At 32.9% G+C, this 21,331-nt stretch overlaps 2 protein-coding genes across 2 annotated transcripts; both read left to right on the top strand.

Moving 5' to 3' along the window:
* The first annotated feature begins 7,104 nt into the window (after positions 1-7,104).
* LOC102625748 (aspartyl protease family protein At5g10770) lies at positions 7,105-14,521 on the top strand. Its single transcript, XM_052439902.1, is given in 6 exon segments — positions 7,105-9,255; positions 10,945-11,224; positions 12,614-12,725; positions 12,867-12,982; positions 13,110-13,173; positions 13,969-14,521. Coding segments are annotated over 6 exon segments (2,616 nt in total). The 5' UTR covers positions 7,105-7,553; the 3' UTR covers positions 14,311-14,521.
* A 2,080-nt stretch (positions 14,522-16,601) lies between these two features.
* Positions 16,602-21,331, top strand: LOC102617592 (3-hydroxyisobutyryl-CoA hydrolase-like protein 5). The gene is made up of 17 exons (XM_006484837.4): positions 16,602-16,792; positions 16,948-17,022; positions 17,167-17,250; positions 17,359-17,427; positions 17,610-17,673; positions 17,778-17,851; positions 17,939-18,022; positions 18,134-18,218; positions 18,592-18,677; positions 19,158-19,279; positions 19,671-19,731; positions 19,852-19,950; positions 20,225-20,326; positions 20,413-20,454; positions 20,550-20,656; positions 20,740-20,782; positions 21,141-21,331. Exons 2-17 carry the CDS (start codon positions 16,987-16,989, stop codon positions 21,171-21,173), a joined length of 1,191 nt encoding a protein of 396 aa, XP_006484900.1. The 5' UTR covers positions 16,602-16,792; positions 16,948-16,986; the 3' UTR covers positions 21,174-21,331.

Here is a 21,331-nt window from a genome sequence, read left to right on the forward strand (position 1 = left end):
TGTGTTGGTGGTTGTGAGAATGAGGGTTGCTCACCCATATTTATAGGGGGTGGAATGCCTAATTCTAGAGAATTCTATTACAAGTGGCAAAACACTAAGGGACCCAAGTGGTGAGTCCTAGAAAGTTCTAGTGAATGGATAATATGTAGAGAGTTCTAGACCTTTGGGCCTTGGTGGGGGTTTTGCTAAGTGCACCCCAGCTAGTTAGTTGTCTTGGTGGCCCAATTTCTAAGTTAACCCCCACTTCTAAGTGTATCCACCTTGAGTGCCAAGCGAGCCCGCGACATCATGCTGCCTTCTGGAAAAAAATTCAGGTGTTTAGCAAATCAACGAATAATGGAGTATACACCAATAAGTACTCAATATTATTTTCCCTTCATCTCAGTTGCCGCCTTATGTCAATATTCCGAGAATATTTATGTTAATTTTAATTTATTATAAATTTATAGGCAATGAACATATTAATATAGTAAATAGTACAATGCAAACAAGTTGTTCACTGAGATCGCAACAAATTAGGAAAGATAAAGAATAGTGTCACAATTATCTAAGCGCGTATGAATTTTTATAGATCTTACGTCCTGTGTTTGTTAGTAGTAGAGTATGGTAATAATTTTTTTTTTTTTGGTATTTCGAATTATTAATCATCGGTTATCTACTTAAATTTTATTCCTCTGATCAAATAAATATTATATTAAAGAATGTTTTATTAAAAATCTAATATTAAACCAAATCTTATAAAAGTCACTTCAGTACAAGATTAGACCAAATCCAATGCCACTTCCTTCCTATTGAAATGAATGAATTCAGAAGAGAAATGTTCAGAATTTCTTAGGGATTGAAGCTGTTCGATGACACTGATGATACGCATCATTGATTAGTTTGAGTATAAAAATTTCAAAATGGGGGGGATGACAAGACAATATTTGAAAAAAGGTGCAAGAGTTTATTCAATCCAAGCAAACGATTTGCGAAAGTGCATGCGCATGGATCATGCATTTGCTTTGGCAATTGTATATTAGGGGGACAAAACAAAAGCAAAAGGACAGATAAAAAAATTTGTTCTCTCTAGATTTTCCATGCTTCAAAATCTTTTTCTTCCTCGAAGAAACAAGCAATCCTTGAAATATTATATTTTAAAAAAATGGGTGGATTAAAGATAAGTTCTTGATGTTGGAACAAACCTAACGTGATCGCGAGTTGGGAATTTCACCGCACCACCTAACTCTTTCTTTAATTAATTCATTTGTGTGTCAAACGAAAACTCCTTTACTCGTCCCAATTCTTCAAATTTTCATTTTCCAAAATCCCTAGGCCCTAGCCAATAACTATACGGGGTAAAAGTTAATTTAGTCTTAATATTTTAAGATTAGTATCCGTTTAGTTCTTATATTTTTAAAATTATTTTAAAATATTCTTACCATTAAATTATTAATACTCGTGCTGTACTTTTGACTTACTTTTATAATATTACCTTATTATAATAATTTTTTTTTGACATAAATATCCAGTTTTTTGGGACATCAATATAAAACCTAATATATTAACTCCTTAACAAAGTATTTCACAAAAATTAATATATATTCTTTTTGTTTTTATTTTATTTTTTAGAATTAAATTGGTAATTTAATTATTTTCTTTTTATTAATGTAAAAAAAAAACTAAACGTTATTGTAAGAGAATAACATTATAAAAATAAGTCAAAATGAACAAAAGTAATGGCAGAAGTGTCTATAATTTAACAACAGAGATGTTTTTAAATACTTTTAAAAATATAAGGATTAAACGGACACTAATATCAAATTATAGAGACTAAATGAGCTTTTACCCTAACTATATATAAGTTATTGTGATTATATTAGTATATACATTTTTATGTACTATAAATATGTTAAAATAATATAAGTTTCATCAAGTATTCGTATTCCGGTGCTTGGTCAATTTTTTTGTCATTGGTAGCAAGATTGTAATTAAATCTCTTTTTTATCACTTTTACTTAGATTTTTGTTCTCTTTTGTGCGGCGTGTGATTTTAACATGCATGGCTTATTGGCTCACATGCAACTAATTTCTTTCAAATTTTCAATAAATAATTCAGTTCAAAGGAATCTCAAGCACTTTAATTTCCGTATACTTGATGCTTAATTTTCCTATTTATTTGAAATTCTTTCCACGTCAATGAAAATAAATAATTTTTCTAAAAAAGAAAGACATAAAATAAAGGGAAATATCTGCCATCAGCGTAGAAATATGGGAAAAAAATAAAATTTAACATAGAGAAAGGAGGAAAATGTGGGAAATGGCAGTAATTTGAGGCAGACATACATGCCGTTGCCGCCATGAACTTTTTGGTATTATCAACTATACTATTATTATTTTATTATATTTCTAAAAAATGATGTATTAATATAAACTAATAATAATAATAATAATAAGATGTTTTAATTTCAAAGCAATGGGTTGAGTATTGGTTGGTTTCTACCGTAGGATTTGTATTATTTTTGACTCCAAGAAGTAATACGATTAGAATGAGGATAAAGAGGAGCTTTGAAAGTTGAAATTTCAGATTTTCAATTCACACTTTTGTTCATGGTTTTGTCATTTGTGCAAACATTTTCTCTCCTCCACGCAATACCCTCTCTTATGCTTAATGAGGTTTCGCGATACTGATTGCTCTTCTAATTACAGGCAAATCAAAGAATAAAGATAATGAGCCGACTTCTTAACTCTTTTTTTTCTTTTTTTTTTTTTGGAAAAAAAATAAGAAGAAGAAGAGTAAGGATGATGAATTCTAACAACACTCGTTAATTAGACACACAGAATGTCTAAATTGATTTAGAATGACGCGGTTATTAAATGAGTCTAGCTATGTTGGAACCGTTTTAAGGTAGAGTACGTTCTTATAACCACACAATCAAAATTATAATGTGTTTTTTTTTATTATTTATTACTTTTTGCGTATGTGGATGTAATTTGTACTCCACCTTAGAGTAGCTCCAAGATAGTCATTGCCTTATTAAATAAGTGTATAGCTTACTAATCGTGTTGAATTTAGATTTTGAGATCTTAACACATGAAAACGCATGTTTATACGACAATCGGTCATCCAATTAGTTATGTTTAAGTCAACTCTTTTTCCATACAATAAAATTATGTTGTATTTGTATATTCTCATAATTGTACCGTTACATTTAGACTAAATTTTATTAGAATCTTCTAAGTACATAGCAAATCTCTTTAAAAAGATATTAAAAACATGTTATATAAGTGCTATTTTTAGAAATACTAAAAATATGTTATTTGTCTTTTAGCTGCGTCTAGATGGTATATTGCAGGTAACAATACTAAATAAATTAAATTTCAAAACCGTGGGTAAAAATTTCTTTTGAAGACTTTTTGGACTTTTTCCTATTCTTATAAATTGATATATGAAAAGATATATCGAGACTCGTTTTGATTAGCACATTATAATGACAATAATAGTCTACATAATTAGATGAACACAACTGAGTATTTGTACCAAAGACGGGAAAAATATTTTTCTTATGTAATAGAAAGATGTTGAAGCCTTTTCTTTCAAAATATTGTTTAGTGTTTACAAATTTTGGAACTTAATTGCCAAGTAATAAAACAAATCTAAAAGTAAATTTGGTGAAGTAAAACAAAATTTTGTATTTTTTTTTCTTGTACACCGTATTTATTTCACATAATGTACTCTACTACTCTTGTTCTACTCTATGCACCACAAAAATTAATTTTAAGGAAAAAAATCCTAATTAAGATTGGTGTGAAAGAAAATTGATTCATTTACTTATTTATTCCATTGCAAGGCTGGAAAAAACACAATTATACATGACTATTGAAGTTATGCAACAAAAAATAATTATTTCAATGTTATTATTAAGATATTCGGACTATTCAACCAAAAAAAGTAGGTTAATTAAGAATGTGTGTGTGTGTTTTTATTTTTATTTTTATTTTTTTTGGTTCCTCTAAATTTGGACGGCAGAGAAGAATTTTAACATTCTTTTGTTGACCTTGTAGTTTTTAAATTTTCATACGCATGTTACAATATACTTAAAAAAAAAATTATTTTCTTCGATTTCATCCTTCGATTGATAAAATATTTGAAAAAAAATAGGAGATAAATAAAGCAAGGGATATTTTTAATTTACCTCTTCATATTATGACATACTTCAATAGCAATTAAATATTTTGAAAATGTGTCTCTCTTTTTTTTCTCCTCAATTAGATGTTTTGCTTGGAACGAACTCCTTACAAACGAGCTTTTGGAAGTAATTTGATTTCGATAAACCAAAAGCAATCCCCGACGCCCGGTTACAAAATGACATACATCAAATGGTTTATAATTTTTACAAATTTCAAGTAAATAAATTACATATTAATGACTATAAAAATTTAGAATATCTATCACCGCTCAAAAATAAAATCAACTTCGGAATAATTCTAGAAAATGACTTCTAATGCTGATTTGGCGTCTAAAATAGTAAAGTCGGCAAAAGCTAACACTGACCGTCTAATTAAAAATAGTAAAATTTGATAAATTCATCGAAAGGTTTGAAATCATAGGCCTCAATTAAACATCATTAATCCTTGTTACGTTACTTGTAAAGTCACCCTTCAACATCAGTTAACAGTTATCTCAGTAAACAGCTATGAAAAATAATCTGTCAAAGTCAAGCGGCAAGACTAAATTGTCAAAGTTATAAAACAAACTGACTTGTAAGTTCATATATGTATTCAGGGAGTCACAGGCGAGTCGTCACCAACTTTATTTTCTTAATTATTAATGTATCATAATTAATTTATCATCTAAAATGTACATATCAATAAATATTTGCATTATGATTCACGCTTACATACTCGGCGCATTCAGTCTCCATTCCAATTCAACAAACCAATTCAAACTCAACTTATTTATCAAAACTTGAGTCATGGCAGGCGGCTGAATTTCTATAAGTTAATTGTGGTGGTTTTTTTTATTTATTAAAATTTATAGGACAAGTACATTATATGCAATAAATTAGGTATTGGTTCAGACCTCTTGTGTCAGATTTAGTATATGTACGGTCCAGTCTTGAGACCTACATTACCTTGTGTTTGGAAGCAACTTAATAAAACTTATGTGTAAGGGATTAAATTTACTTTTAAATATACCAAAAAAAAAATGTATTTAGTGGGTTTCTTTTCTTTTTGGAAATTGATATGTTAATTTATTATAATATATATATATCATTCTCAGGTGTGAATGACTTTTTTTTTTTGTATGGATATGCTATTAAACTGTATAGTTTCATAATTAACTAAAATGACTCTATTAAATCAGGTGTTCATAATTAAAAAGAATAAGGGTGTTTGCACTAAAAAAAAGACTATCTATATATATTAATAATTTTTTGGTTCGAAATTTTAAAGTGCAGAAAAGTCTGAAAAAATTTTAAAATCGCACGGTTTTAAAGGGTTACAATGTTAATTAGCCTTTAAAATCATGTGGTTTTAAACTTTTCTCGAATTATTATTACACTTTAAAATTTTAGATTAGAACATATATATATATATATATGACGCATGGATACCCATATTACTAATTATGTACAAGAAAATCCATTGTCAACTGCAAACAAGTGTGATTTTTTAATTCTTGGACGGTAGGTGTCGTTTTTTTCTTTTAATTCTTGAAAATAATATATAGTTATTTTTTCACTTTAAATAAATAAATTTCAAGTCACTATTGGTGTTTTCACAACTGGTCCGACAAGCAAAATTGTATGGGGTCGTATGAGCTGCGCAATTTACAATAGCAAATGAGATACGTCATGCCACCTGTAAAGTGCAAAATAAATAAATACATAGAGAAATATTGAAAAAAAAATTTTAAATTAGATTTGGCAGCTTCATTGTCATTGACCAAAGCTTTCTTGCCCGCAACTCCAAAGAGGAGAGACCAAATTTAACCAAAATAAAAATAAAAACACATTATATAAAAATGAACCATCATCAATTAGACTTGAAAAAACGTATAATTTTTTTTATTCACGTGGGCTTCCCTAAATTTAAAATTTTGGTTTAAAATAATTACCTGATCTTTTATAATATGAAGACAATTCAAGCCAACAATACGTGAAATATGACCAAGTTGTTATTTTTCCACTTTAGATACACACGATTGGTAAAAGGGTTTGAGGTTTCAAGGGTTTCCCCAAGAATAAAAATCTTTTTTTTTTTCCTCACAAAAGAATTAACTAAGATTTAGTCAGTTTCTTTGAAAATTTTACATTCTCCCCTTTAGTTTACAAATCCTTGATTCTGGGCTTTTCAAATTTGTAATTTCTTTATTTTTGACCCGTTAAAATTATTAATTTAACCTATTAGTCTAAATTGAGACTATAAAATATTATCATTTAACAAAAGTTATTAATTTGTTTGAGTTTATTTTCTAATAAAAAAATATTTTAATTATTTCTCTGAATTTTTTTTACAGATTCCACGTTCCATATAAGTTGGGGTCAAATTTAGTATCCTATTGCTGATTCACAGCTAGAAAGTTCAACTGACAAAATAATGTCAAAGCTAAAAGCCAAGACCAGAGAGCAGCGAATTTTGCCAAGAAAAGCCCAGTAAAAAGGCAATAATTGCAAGTTAAGTGGGTTATTTTCTTCATTTAGTTGCAGGCTTGTGAAGCAATAGCTATGGCCAATCTAATAGTTGAAAATGAAAAAAATAAACTGTAGAAACAAACAACTCACTCGCGAGCCAAGAATGATACAGTAAACAGAGAGGAAGGAACAAAACCCAACAACAGAAATCAGGACCTGTCTATGGTACAGATTCTGTAACAAACATCTCCCGTCATCCCACCATCCGATTTTCTATTGTTTAGTTTCTCACACCACATCCAACCACATCCAACGGCTGATGCTGCAGTCTGTAGCTTACAGATTCTGTAAGCTAGTCATGTCCCAGAAATCAAGACCAGGTAAAAACTCAAAAATAATAATTTAAAAAAAAATAGTCAACTTTCATCCCTTTGAACCTGGGCATTTATTATACTTCTTTATCTCTCTGCACTTTTTTTTTTCTTTTTTATATGAAACCGCGTATTTGAATAGTGATTCCCCTTTTCATTTTCTCTGTTCTCATGAAACCATTTACCAGATTCAAAGTCTTTTATTGGGTTCTAATCAAAAGAGTTGAAGGCACACAGGACTCTCTTAAGTCCTGAGCTCGATCAAAAACCTGTTTTCACGGTTTACAATATTTTCTTGATTCACAGTTTTTGGTCTTTTCTCTCATTAATACATTTATATCCACCCCCCTCAAGACCTCTCACATTTTCACATTATTTTGTGGTCTTTCATTTTCCCAAGAATCCTTTTCCTCTTCTGCAGTCTTTATTCAAAGTTTTTGTTTCTTGGGTGGAAAGCACAAACATTTCTGATTTGTCCTCATTTGTTGTTCGTTCTTTTTTGTGCTGAAATTTCAATTTCATGTAGGATTTTAACTGTGATAATAAGAAAAGGAGAGTTCATTGCTATGGTGTTCAAGGTTTCTTTAGTTTTGGTTCTTCTCTCAATCTCTGCTGGCAGTTTTGATGCGGTAGCCAGAGCTCATGATCACCGTCGCACCAACAGTTTTAATTCCAATACCTCTTCTCTTGCCGGCATCAAGTTACCTGATCACATGAGCTTCAATGCAGTTTCTTCTTCAACAAACTCTGGCTGCAGCTTCTCAAAGTCAAACAAACCAACGCACCCTGAAAGAATTGACACACAAGAGAAAGATGGTGATGTTGCTCTTGATGATGATGATGGAGATGATTTGTTAACATTGAAACTCAGTAAACAAAAGGTGAAGCTTCATCTAAAGCACCGGTCGAAGAATCGAGAAACAGAGCCAAAAAAATCTGTGTCTGAGTCCACAATAAGGGACTTGACAAGAATTCAGGCACTTCATAGGAGGATCATTGAGAAGAAGAATCAAAACACCGTTTCAAGGCTAAAGAAAGAGAGTCAGAAATCGAAGAAGCAAATTAAGCCGGTGTTGACTCCGGCAGCTTCACCGGAATCTTATGCAAGTGGGGTTTCGGGCCAGCTGGTGGCGACTTTGGAGTCCGGGGTGAGTCTTGGTGCTGGGGAGTACTTCATGGATGTGTTTGTTGGTACACCTCCTAAACACTATTATTTTATTCTTGATACCGGTAGTGACCTTAATTGGATTCAATGTGTGCCTTGTTATGATTGTTTTGAGCAAAATGGGCCTCATTATGATCCTAAAGACTCTAGTTCTTTTAAGAATATTAGTTGCCATGATCCTAGGTGTCATTTGGTTTCATCTCCCGATCCTCCTAGGCCTTGCCAAGCTGAGAATCAAACATGTCCTTACTTTTATTGGTATGGAGACAGTTCTAATACTACCGGTGACTTTGCACTCGAAACATTTACAGTTAATCTCTCAACGCCTACTGGGAAGTCAGAATTTAGGCAGGTGGAGAATGTGATGTTCGGCTGTGGTCATTGGAATAGAGGCCTATTTCATGGGGCTGCTGGGTTGTTAGGACTTGGGAGAGGTCCTCTCTCCTTCTCCTCTCAGCTTCAGTCTCTATATGGTCACTCCTTTTCATATTGTCTTGTTGATAGAAATAGTGACACCAATGTTAGCAGCAAGTTGATCTTTGGTGAGGACAAGGACCTCTTGAACCACCCCAATTTGAATTTCACCTCATTGGTTTCTGGAAAAGAAAATCCAGTGGATACATTTTATTATCTTCAGATTAAATCAATCATTGTTGGAGGAGAGGTGTTAAGTATACCGGATGAGACCTGGCGTTTATCGCCTGAAGGGGCTGGTGGTACAATCATTGATTCGGGGACCACACTAAGTTACTTTGCAGAACCAGCCTATCAGATAATCAAGCAGGCATTCATGAAGAAGGTGAAAGGCTACCCATTAGTCAAAGACTTTCCGATTTTGGATCCTTGTTACAATGTGTCTGGAATTGAGAAGATGGAACTGCCTGAGTTCGGGATTCAGTTTGCGGATGGTGGGGTGTGGAACTTTCCAGTTGAGAACTACTTTATCCGGCTTGATCCGGAGGATGTTGTTTGCTTGGCCATTTTGGGAACTCCTCGATCTGCTCTTTCAATAATAGGGAACTATCAGCAGCAGAACTTCCACATTTTGTATGACACAAAGAATTCTAGGCTGGGGTATGCACCAATGAGGTGTGCTGACATATAACATCTTGTTAGCGATTCAAGAGGTAGGAGAAGAACTGTAAACATGGCGTATCAGGGGTGACATATATTTTTTTTTTTTTACTTTTTATTTAAACATAGAGGTAACATACAAAAGAATTAGTTCATTGTTTTTTCTTCTTTTGATGTTCATGTGATTACATATTCAGGACAATCATCCTATTTATTTTGAAATGTATCAATACATTCTTGCACACTCTTATTTGCAGTTTTTTGGTTAGCCTTTCTCTTGCTGACTCAAAAAGTGTTGTATGATTAACGAATCACTCATATTATGGTAATGGTATGTCTATACTGACAGGGTCCATTCAGGTGTCCTGCATTTACAGCATAAATTATTTCTGCTCACTTTATGAGACTCTGACCATGGACCATCATTTTTAGTTTAACAATTCGCTGAAGTGTTTCAGATGTAGGGTCATTATTGCAAAGATTAAGGAATGTTATTTTGGCTGGTTCCCTATTGTATCTATGTTAATTTGTACATACAGATTAAGGAATGGGTCAACTGTTAGGTGTGCTGAGATAATGATGTGTATATAACCAAAAGAGTGAGTCAACAGTTAGGTGCATAACCCTGTAAATTTCTCTTTTATTTATATGCTTATCATCTACCACCATCACCACTTTTTAATTTACTTATTTACTTTTTTTAGGGTCACAACATTTAACAGATACCTTCCTCAATATTTGAGTTTGCTATGTACTGTTTGCTCTTTCTGTGTTCTTTTCCCACCAAGATCAGTATTGGTAGGCTTTCATTGAATGTATTGTGTGAAAAAGTAGCTTTAGAGACGGCACAAGGTTGATTTCGATGTTGAGATTTTTTATATGGATGGCATTAGCCTGCAAGTCTATATACAATTAAAAAGGCGTTTTCTCTGCTGCTTCCTTTTGAGTGCTCCCCACGAACTGATATAATATTAATCAAGCACGCTTTCTATGAAATCTGAATAATCAGAAAATTCCTTGCGCTTGATTCAAATGAGACATTCTAATGGATGCCACATAAATTGCCTTCTGTCAGCTGTCCTTTGCTGGTTTCTTGGGGCCATCCATAATCTAAGCCCTGCTTTTGCGGGGCTGTGGCTCTTAATTCTTTCTATAGGTCAATTTACAAAGGCTTAGTGTTGATATAAACATAAGCCAGTTTATATGATCAGAAAAGCATAAGCCAGTTTCCAATTCAAACAAACACCCGTTTCGGAATCTTCCTCTGCTTGCATTATAATCGTTGATGAACACTGACGTGGCAGCTGATCAGACGGCCGTGGCAGTTCGTGTTGGTTCAGGAAGAACACAAACCACAGACCAGACCGCATGTTGATTGTTGAATGTCTTAATTTAGTCAGCATATGGTTCTCCCGATAAGTTTTGCATGTTCACACCATCACATGCACGTGTAAATTAAGGGATGGTGGGCTCAATTCAATCACCGCATTTTCAAGTTTACTTTTCAGAGATCACATTACGTAGGGGGGTGGGTTGATCTGGTGTCGCATACCATGACGAATCTCCATTGGTTTGCTGTAGGGCCCAAAACACAACTCCGTCAATGGCCAATGGGAACTCGCCCCAAGCCTCTCGCCGCGCACCTCGCACGCACGATCAAATTTATTGTATGTAACGTGCATTATATTTATGCTCTTTACGTAATTTTGCAATGGCAGTACATGGGGCTTCAATAGCTTTTCCTGCAAGCGAGTGGGTGATCTCGGTCAGGATAAAGAATTCAAAGACGACAATGCGACCAAATATATTTTCAAAGCCTGTTAAGCTTGCGTCCTTAGTCACATTGATCCACGTTATAGTTTTGGTCAACTGGTCAATCGTGATCGCCTCTGAACTTTGCCCTGCCGTCAAGGGCACAAACTTGGACCAGATCATGCCTCCGTCGTTATCACTGTTGGTCGTATTATTAGGGAATTTGTACACTGGCCCTCGGTTTTGGTAAAACGGTCATTAAGACACTTCTATGTTTGATAATTTTTTATCAAATTCAAGTTGACTGTTTACATCAAAGGAGACCTACGCGTGTTAGGTTTTTTTTTAATTTTTTATTATCACGTGATTCAAAAACATTAGATGTAAATTGTAAATATTCATATTCTCCCTTCTAGGGAAGTTCCTTTTTCATAGTTTTCAAAATTTTTTATATTCATTTTTATTTTATAAATTCTATTCTGAAGAATGATTTGATGATTTGATCAAATTCAGGTTGCTTTTTCAAAGGACTTTGCTGCTAGCAAAGGCATAAACTTATTAGAAAAAGAAGGCCAAGACCACTCATAAACCCTATTTCTATAACACATATTGAGCCCCTTTTTTGGGGCAAACTTTTAGGATTCATGTGACTGCTTATGAACATGGAAGGAGTTTGTAGGTCCACAAAGATGTCTGTTTAACAATTTATAAAAATAAGTGGACTTACTTGACTATTTTATTAAATCATAATGTCCTTTTTTTTTTTAGGTTTTTCCCTTAGGGAAAATATTCACCGTCCACTCGTTTTTTTTCAATTTTTTTAAAAATACACAATTTCTTTCTTTTTTTGGCTGGAATCCACCTAAAGTTACATTTTGTTTCACTTTCGTTTGGAATCCGTTAAGAAAACTAACGGAAACTTAAAAAAATGACTATTTTACCCCTCAAAACGAAAATTACAATTTCACCTTAAAAATTACCAAAAATAATCTTATTAAATCTAATTTTTTCCCCATCGGTCAATAAAGAAATTAATTCCACAACCATCAAATGCAAATTTTTTTTTTAAATATATCTGTAATTAGAATGCTAAATTATAACAGTAATATTAAAAATAGCCCAATCTCACAAACCATCAATTAAATTTAAGATAAGTAGAGTTTTATTATTCATTGAGTTATAATCTCTAGTAGTTAAGATTTTATTGTACCTCATTAACGTACCAATAATGATATTCATCATTAAATCTGATTATTTTTGACATTTTTAGGGTGAAATTGTAATTTTTATTTTAGGGGTAAAATGATCATTTTTTTAAGTTTCCGTTAGTTTTCTTAATGAATTCCAAATGGAAGTGGAAAAGTGAAACAAAATGTAATTTTAGGTGGATTCCAGCCAAAAAAAATTATATATTTTTTAAAAAAATATAAAAAATAGGTGGATGGTGTATATTTTCCCTTTCCCTTATTGTTATTCTATCCTAGTAGGGTTTTAGTGTTGGGCTAAACATGAACAACAAAGATTTAAAATAAGACCCAATTGAGCTGAGCCGCTTTATATGGGCCCAGATGAATCATCAAAGCCCATTCAAATAATGAAGAGTTAGGGTTTTAAACCAAACCATCCCCAGTAAAGCGTTCAAGGACGGAGTGAGAGAGCAGTGGTTTTCTTGTCTGTTTGTTATTGTTGTACAACAATCGGCAGCAGCCTCTCTCTCTAATCTCGTATGAGAATGGTTACTTTCAGGGTGAGTGAGTAGTTGGTTTCACTGCATTTGCTTTTCTTTTTTTTAATAATTATGTGTGTTATTTTAACATAATGTTGTTCCCGTTGTTACTGTGACATTGCCACCAAAAAAAAATATTAATTTTTAATAATAATAAAACAGTTTCACCAGTACCAAGTTGTGGGAAGAGCTTTGCCGACGGAGACGGATGAGCATCCCAAGATCTACCGCATGAAGCTTTGGGCCACCAATGAGGTCCGTGCCAAATCTAAGTTCTGGTATGTGTTGAATTTACTCTTGCTCATTTATTCATTTGAAATATCTTTGACTTTGTAAATTCAGTGCCTCTTTTATTTATTTTTGAATAATTTTAGTTGGGATTTTTTTTGGGTTGACTTGTTGAAGGTATTACTTGAGGAAGCTGAAGAAAGTGAAGAAGAGCAATGGGCAGGTTTTGGCCATCAATGAGGTTATTTTCTTGCATCTCCTTGTGTTGTATTGCGTATCTCTCTTCCAATTTGATTGACATAAAGATGCCATAAGTTTTGAAATTTGTATTGATAATGATAGGTTTAATTCTGGGGCTAAACAGGTTTTTTGAACTTTTAATGTGAAAATTCATGTGAAGTAAACTAATAAAGATAAAATGTGAATGTACCTTGATTAGGGATCTTTCTAGTCTATAATGTGAGAAGAATGGTTACGAAGTTCAAGTTTTGTACATAGGTTAATAGAAATTATATAATTTTCCTTAGAATATCCCATTTGTTTCCAAGGGGTTGCTTAAATTTTTCCTTCAGAAATTGTCTCAGCTTGCTGCTATTAACTTAGGAATGCACAACCTGCCGTCACTCATTTAACTCATGCTACATTGTACTTGTCATATTCTTTAAAAAATAACAAATTTATGGGGAATAAGGTACGATAGAATAGATTACGCTAATTGTACATAGGATAGGAAACAATCTATTTGTTACTTGTTTTCACCAGCAATGACTAGGCCTCTTCCCTCCAAAAACCGAACAAAGAGAATGAAAGAGGCTGAGGTTTTGTCCTGTATCACAGCTGGGAATTTTTTCACAAAGAAGTACATATTTTGCTGTATGATGCAAGGCTCAGGAGTTCTAATAATTATTTAGTTCTTCCGAGCAAAGAAAATGAGTTTATTGTGACCTTGTGATGTTTAAATGTTGCATATTCTTATTTTGAATATTGATTTATTTTATAATTTTAACTACTTATGGTACTGGATCTGTTATTGCAGATTTTTGAAAAGAACCCAACAAAGATAAAGAATTACGGGATCTGGCTTCGGTATCAGAGCCGAACTGGTTATCACAACATGTATAAGGAATACAGGGACACAACTCTTAATGGGGCTGTTGAACAAATGTACAATGAGATGGCCTCCCGCCATAGGGTGAGGTCTCCTTGCATTCAAATCATTAAGACCGCTACCATCCCAGCAAAGCTCTGCAAGAGGGAGAGCACCAAGCAGTTCCACAACTCCAAAATCAAATTCCCCTTGGTGTTCCGGAAGGTGAGGCCCCCAACAAGGAAGCTCAGGACGACATACAAGGCATCCAGGCCTAACTTGTTCATGTAACCGGCTTATTGCCTGCTGGTTTTGTCATCTGAAAGCCTGGTTGTTTTGACTGGTTTGTTAAGCAGAGAGCAGGCAAGACAAATTTTACCTTACATGTGAGCCCAAACATTCCGCAAAATCAATCTTTCAAATTTTGATGATTGTTTGATTTGGTTCATTGATGACGAGCTTGTTGAACTTGGTGTTTTTGATATATTATCTTTTTTTATTTTTTAAAGTAAAAAGAAGAAAAGAAGTTTGGTGGATTTGATTGCTAATTTGGTGCGACATTTTTGGCTAATATTATAGTAACAAACTCAAACTGCTACATGTGGGTTTGCCGGACTCTACAAAATTAAAAATAAACAAAGAGAGAAACGTTCAGAAAAAGAAATGAAAGCGTCTTAATAAACAGAGAAAGAAACGTCAAAAAAAGAAATGAAAGCGTGTTTGGTGATCTTCTTTACTCATGAGTTTTTTGGTTTTTCAAGAATAAAAATTAAGAAAATATGTTTGGTAGACAGTCATGTATGTAACTTTAAATTAAAAATAAAGAAAATAGAGGGGTAAAAATAAAATGTTGAAAAACGACTTAAAAGAGAGGTGTATCAATTATTTGTCTTTTCAGAGACCCAGATCACATTTAATTTTCTTTCTTTCTTTCTTTCTTTCTTTATTAAAATCCTCTCCCTCTCTCTGCAAGCTCCCTAAAAGAAAATTCCCATGAATAAGAATAATTTACACAATATGTCCGATTTTTAATTATCAAATTATAAAAAATAATATTTAATGATAATCATAAATTTATTTTATTTGATCAAAAGTAAAAACTGAATGAATGTAATTAAAAATTAATTTGAAAGCAATGTGGCGTAATATATTTATGTCAAAACTATCAAAGTATGATGATGTTTTTTTTTTCCCCTTCTCTTCAATGTTTTAATTGATGGCCATTGCTACAAACCAGCAAATAATTACGTATATACAGATGCAAAAATAATTTATATTTTACATTTTTATAGTATTTTTTGGATTGTATTATTGTATATTCAAATTACCCATAAATAAACTACTTCATAAAGAAAAAGAAAAAGAAAAAAAAATTGTAGTTCATCTGACACATAAATAAGTGGATAAAGTCCAAGCATCCTTCGTGTAAAATATAAGTGGTTATAAAGTCCAAGCATCCTTCAATTACCCCTCCCCAAGCATCATTTTCCTTCTCTAAAATAAGTGGTTATAAAGTCCCATCCTTCGTGATCATCTTACACATGCTGCGGGTAATTTTTAAAAATCTTTCCTGAGGTTTGGGCTTGTTGCAAGTAGACGGTGAGAATTTATTTATTTATAAAAAATCTCCTACCGTCAATTAATTTTAATATTGACCGTTAGTTGACTATACAAAGATAATATTACCCTTAACAACAGTTTGTAGACAGAAATAACTAAAAAAAAATTAAAATTGTTGGCTATTTTACCCTCTTTAAATTATTGATATTTTCTTAAAGTTTCTAAAAAAATAAAATTTAAAATTTAAAAAATTCTCTTTAAATTATTGATATTTTCTTAACGTTCATACAAAAAAGATAAAATTAAAAACTTAAAAATGAAATAGTTATAATCTTTACCTATGATATTGTAAATCTTTAGAATTGACAAAGATAAAATTGTCAAAAAATAGGGTTTGTACTTTTTGCGCCAACAATTTTAATTTTTTTTTAGTTATTTCTGTCTACAAACTGTTGTTAAGGGTAATATTATCTTTGCACAGTCAACTAACGGTCAATGTTAAAGTTAACTGACGGTAGGAGGTTTTTTACAAATAAACAAATTTTCGCCATCTACTTGCAACAAATTCAAACTTCAGGGGAGGTTTTTAAAAATTACCCCACATGGTGCCCAATGACCCCATATTCTCTCAATTCTCAATCCCCAATTCTATGCATGTATCGACTTTTTATTATTTTTTTATTCATATTACATGATATTATAATCGATATTTATAAATCAGATTATTATTAGGACCAACTTACATCAATATTAATGAAGCTCTGCCTAAATTTTAATTCTCATAAATATTTAAAGGATGTCTACTCTTCACTCTTAAACAAAAAAATAGACTACCTTTATTTAATTTTTAATTAAAAAATTTTTTCACAAATAAAAAATACCCCCAAAATATATTTGTGGGGGCAGCAGTGGCTATGCATGTATTGACTTAAAAGTTAAAATCGCCATCCAAAAAAGATGGGTTTAACTGTAAAAGGAAAATGAATTAAATTTTCAGAAATGGGGGGTTAGGTGGCCGCAAGCGAAGCCAAAAATAAAAAAATAAAAAAAGCCTACTCATAACGGAGGGAGAGGGGTAGGTAGGTAGACCAAAATATGAAATACCCCGCCATGTGTAATAAAGCTAGCAAACTGACCAGTTGACTTCATCTTGTCTCTCTCTTCATTGGACAGACTGTTGTTTAACAAAACCTGCAAGTTCCTCTCTGTTCTTGTAAGTTCTTTCTTACTTTTATGATCTTTTAGATAAACCAAGTGTATTATTTTTTCATTCTTCTTCATGTAATACATTCATTTTGGTTATATGTACACTCAATTTCGTGTTGTGACATTGTAAATGAACAATGATTCAATCCATTCCTGGTGCAGTTTCTTAGCTTTGAATCAGCTAACCTACTAATTGACTAAATGGCGCAAGGTGTTGTTAAGAACCCAGATGAGCAGGTAACTTTCTGCTCTTCAGTTGTAGTAATTAATATCTGTTTTAAAAATCTTAAATTATGATTGTATTTAATTTTTTTTTCTCTTATTGTTAAATTATGTCTCTTACTAGCTAAATGGGCTGTTGTTGCAATTATATACTTTTAGGTTGTTCTTGGAGAAGAAATAGGCAATGTGAGACTGGTCACCTTAAACCGGCCTCGCCAATTGAATGTCATCTCATCTAAAGTGGTTTGTGCAACCAATTCAATCTGAAATTTCGGCATTACAGCTGCTGTTTGATCAGGTCCTTGAAATCATTTATGAGTTTAAAACATTATTTTTTGTTACTGGAGTCAGGTGTCTCTATTGGCAGAATACTTGGAAAAATGGGAAAAAGATGACCGAGCTAAGCTTGTAATAGTCAAGGTTTGTTCAAGTACTTTTGGGAGTTTTAGGCTGCCATTTATCTTGCTTATCTATTCTTTTCAATTAATCTGGTTCCAGATTAACTGTTACTTAGTCATTAAGTTAATTTTAGATTTCTTATTTCCTCTGATTGCGTACTCTCTTTAAATGTCAAATACTCACTGCTAACATATCTTATGCAGGGAGTTGGCCGAGCTTTTTCTGCTGGTGGGGATTTGAAAATGTTTTATGATGGGAGGAACTCAAGTAAATAAATAATAAATACTCTGAAATTTGAATTTATTCACTTTTTATAAAGTTATATGCTGTTTATGTATTTAGCAAAGTGATTGATCAAGTACTTTTGGCAGAGGATTCCTGCCTCGAAGTGGTCTATAGAATGTATTGGCTTTGCCATCACATTCATACCTATAAGAAAACCCAGGTACTGTTTGCTTGTAAACCTCCGAGAAGAAAATTGTTTCAGATTTTCGTATGGTTCAAAATGACGAGGAACTTTTAATGGTAATAGGTAGCTCTTGCTCATGGAATTACAATGGGAGGAGGCGCGTCTTTGATGGTTCCTCTGAAATTCTCAGTTGTCACGGAAAAAACTGTGGGTTCTCTTTCTCACTTTTCGAATAATTTGCCCAAATCTAATTGGTTGATATTTAACTCCTTATTGCAGAACTTAAATGGCGGTTATTATGTATAAAATTTTTCATAGGTTTTTTCCACTCCAGAAGCAAGTATTGGGTTTCATACTGATTGTGGTTTCTCATTCATCCATTCTCGTCTCCCTGGACATTTAGGTAAGCCTGTACAAGCGAAATAGCATTGGCATATATGTATCGTGTGTTTCCATGTCTTTCTTTCTTTCTTTTTTAATTTTTTTCAAAAAATTAAGAGAATAATGTGTCCCTTCTTCAACTTCTATCCCATGGGAAATTGTTTCATCTGTTGTGAAAATGAAATTGTTTTTACTGCTGGTTGGGATTATGTAGTGAATAACCAAAGTGAAGATTGGCTGTACTCTAGGTTAAAGTGTTTCCAATAAGAAAAGATAAAAATGATGAATGTCCTGTTTCCTATCTGAAAACTTTTCAATATTTCTTACATAGATAATAAAAAGCTTTTATGTCATGTTTCCTGTTATATGATTAACATAATAGGGGTACAATGCAGGGGAATTCCTGGCCTTAACTGGGGCAAGGCTAAATGGCAAGGAACTGGTTGCAGCTGGGCTAGCTACCCATTTTGTCCCTTCTGAGGTGAGTTTGAACAGAGTAAAACACGAGTATCCTCTGTAAACCCTATTTGGAAACTATTTTCTCAAGATTAGCATCCAGATTAGCACAGAGTTTCTGGTTAGTTCCCTAGATAGATGCAAGTTTTCCTGTTTAAAAACTCCCAAAAGCTTGCATACGCAGTGATGCATGCTAGTGAATCAAGACTGCTGAGAAGGTTTCTAGGTTTTTTACTGTTTTTTCCCAAGCTAGGTTTGGTCATAAAAGTTTTCTGATCCAAATTCATTTGTTATGTCCATATTTTATCAAATTAATATGAGCTCATATTTAAAGTAGTTTAAATGACTTAATCTACTGTCTACAATTGCTAGAAGGCAGGGAGGTAAACTGGTATAGAAAATATGTGGACTGCATTTTCATTGTTGCTCAGTCCTCGTTTTCCAATTTTACTTTCCAAAGCGGAAGATTGACTTATGAAACATTTTACACGTCATTCCATATCAGAAATTGCCCGAGCTAGAAAAGCGTCTGATAGGCTTAAACACTGGTGATGAAATTGCAGTCAAATCTGCAATTGAAGAGTTCTCTGAGGATGTTCAGCTTGATGGACAAAGTGTCTTAAATAAGTAAGTAATCTTCACTATCAATGCATTGATTCTCTCTCTCTTTCAGTTTTTGCGTTGGTGTGTTTTCGTTGTTTAGTTTGATATTGAATAAGAAAACCTGAAACTTTATTGTTATTTGGTGTGCTTGCCGTGTTTAGTGTGAGAATCTGAAACTTTATTGTCTATGCTAGGCAATGCTTTTCTTTTAAGGAATTTCAATTTGGAATCATTTTATTTTTATCAAAATTAAAAAAAAAAAATCGTTAATACTAAAATACTTCCTTATGCAGAATAAGTTTTAGATTACTTGTTCTGCATCACCAGCTACTTCAGCTAATGAGGTTTTTCAGTGGCTAAATGGTTGGAGGTTACTATTACCCTTTTAAATTATACCCATTTCTTTGCTTCTCAGGCAGTCTATAATTGATGAGTGTTTCTCAAAGGAGACTGTAGCCGAGATTATAAAATCATTTGTAAGTTTCTTTATCTGTCTTTTTGAGATTGAAATTTTCCATTGAAAATGTTTACCATTATTTGATATGTGTGTCTTCAATTACCTGCAAAATTACATTAGATGATACTTTACTTTCCAGGAAGCAGAGGCAGGCAAAGAAGGAAATGGATGGATAGGTCCAGTGCTGAAGGGATTAAAGAAGTCATCGCCAACAGGATTGAAAATAACACTAAGATCGGTAATAAACTTTTGTTGCATGTGTGTGTCATAATTGATTTTCTTACATGAATTGATGATTGACCCCCATGTACCTATGGGTTTGTACATGATATCTGTTTTGTCAATTGAATTTAGCTATAATGATGTTCAAAGAAATGACTTGTTGAGATAAAGCTAAACCACGACAATTGATTATGATTAGTTAGGTTACAATGTGGTTATAATTTACTCCATATTTTCTCTATAGACATGTGTCTTTTTGGCCCTAAATTTTGTTCTCAAAATATCTGCAGGTGCGTGAAGGCAGAGAGCAATCACTGGCTGAATGTCTGAAGAAGGAATTTAGGCTGACAATAAACATACTACGAGCAATAATATCTGCAGATATCTATGAGGTAACATCAGTTAAATAAAAGGCAACTCTATCTGAAACTCAAAATTGCTGCTTAACCCTTGAAATGAATCTCTTGTATATGAACAGGGTATTAGAGCTCTCACCATTGAGAAGGATAATGCTCCAAAGGTACACTCTTTCTCACAAAGAATATTGGAATGTATCTTTACAAAAAATCATAGAGATTATCTCTCTGTCTGAATAATTCGGGCAACTTGTTACAGTGGGATCCACCGACGCTTGATAAAGTTGACGATGACAAAGTGGATCTGGTTTTCCAGCCATTTGGAGAGGATTTAGAGCTCCAGATTCCAGAGAATGAAAACTGCAGGTTGATTTGCCTTACGATCTAATCAAATTGTTAGCATAAGTTCATTGTTTTTCTTCCTAATATATTCTGAATCAAATATATAGGTGGGATGGAAAATATGAGAATTCAGCATATGCAACTTCACAGGTGACAGCCGAAGCTAAATAGATTTTTGGTCTGCATGTTTCTACTGGCGTTCTATGTTATGAACACCAAGTATGTAGTATCATCATGGTACTAGATGCTTTCATTTGAAATAAAAGTCACTAGTAGTTACACTCAACAATAATCAGAACTGAAGTTTCTTGGGATAGAAAAATTAACTGCCCCGTTCGTTCCGTCATATATCAGTCTATTAATACCATGTTGTTTCCCTGTCATATATTAATCTATTAGAACCATTGTAGTAAGGAATTTAACATGGTTGACAGAATAAAAACCAAAACCTTGACATAAAGTATTGCAACAACAAGATGAATTGTTGCTTGGTTAATAATTGGTGCAGGAGCTAGTCCGTCAACAATCCAGTGATGGCTAATGGATATGAAGGTAGATGGTAAGTGATGCTTGCAGAGGACCAGTTAAATCCCATTTCAGAAGAAACTTGAAAGTTATGGCCTTCAAATTCCTGAGCATAGAAGTTGACTGCAGAATGAATGCACATTCAAACATTTAGAATGAAATTCCTTTCACCTC

This window comes from Citrus sinensis, chromosome 4 (genome assembly GCF_022201045.2).
Source record: "Citrus sinensis cultivar Valencia sweet orange chromosome 4, DVS_A1.0, whole genome shotgun sequence".
Taxonomy (NCBI): Eukaryota; Viridiplantae; Streptophyta; class Magnoliopsida; order Sapindales; family Rutaceae; genus Citrus; species Citrus sinensis.

Bases quoted from the DNA above. Each gene is read 5' to 3' on its own strand.
- LOC102617592 (XM_006484837.4), top strand. From the start codon at position 16,987: ATGGCGCAAGGTGTTGTTAAGAACCCAGATGAGCAG. The intron at 19,732-19,851 runs GTAAGTTTCTTT...TTTACTTTCCAG, and splicing joins CCGAGATTATAAAATCATTT to GAAGCAGAGGCAGGCAAAGA. The intron at 20,455-20,549 runs GTACACTCTTTC...AACTTGTTACAG, and splicing joins AGAAGGATAATGCTCCAAAG to TGGGATCCACCGACGCTTGA.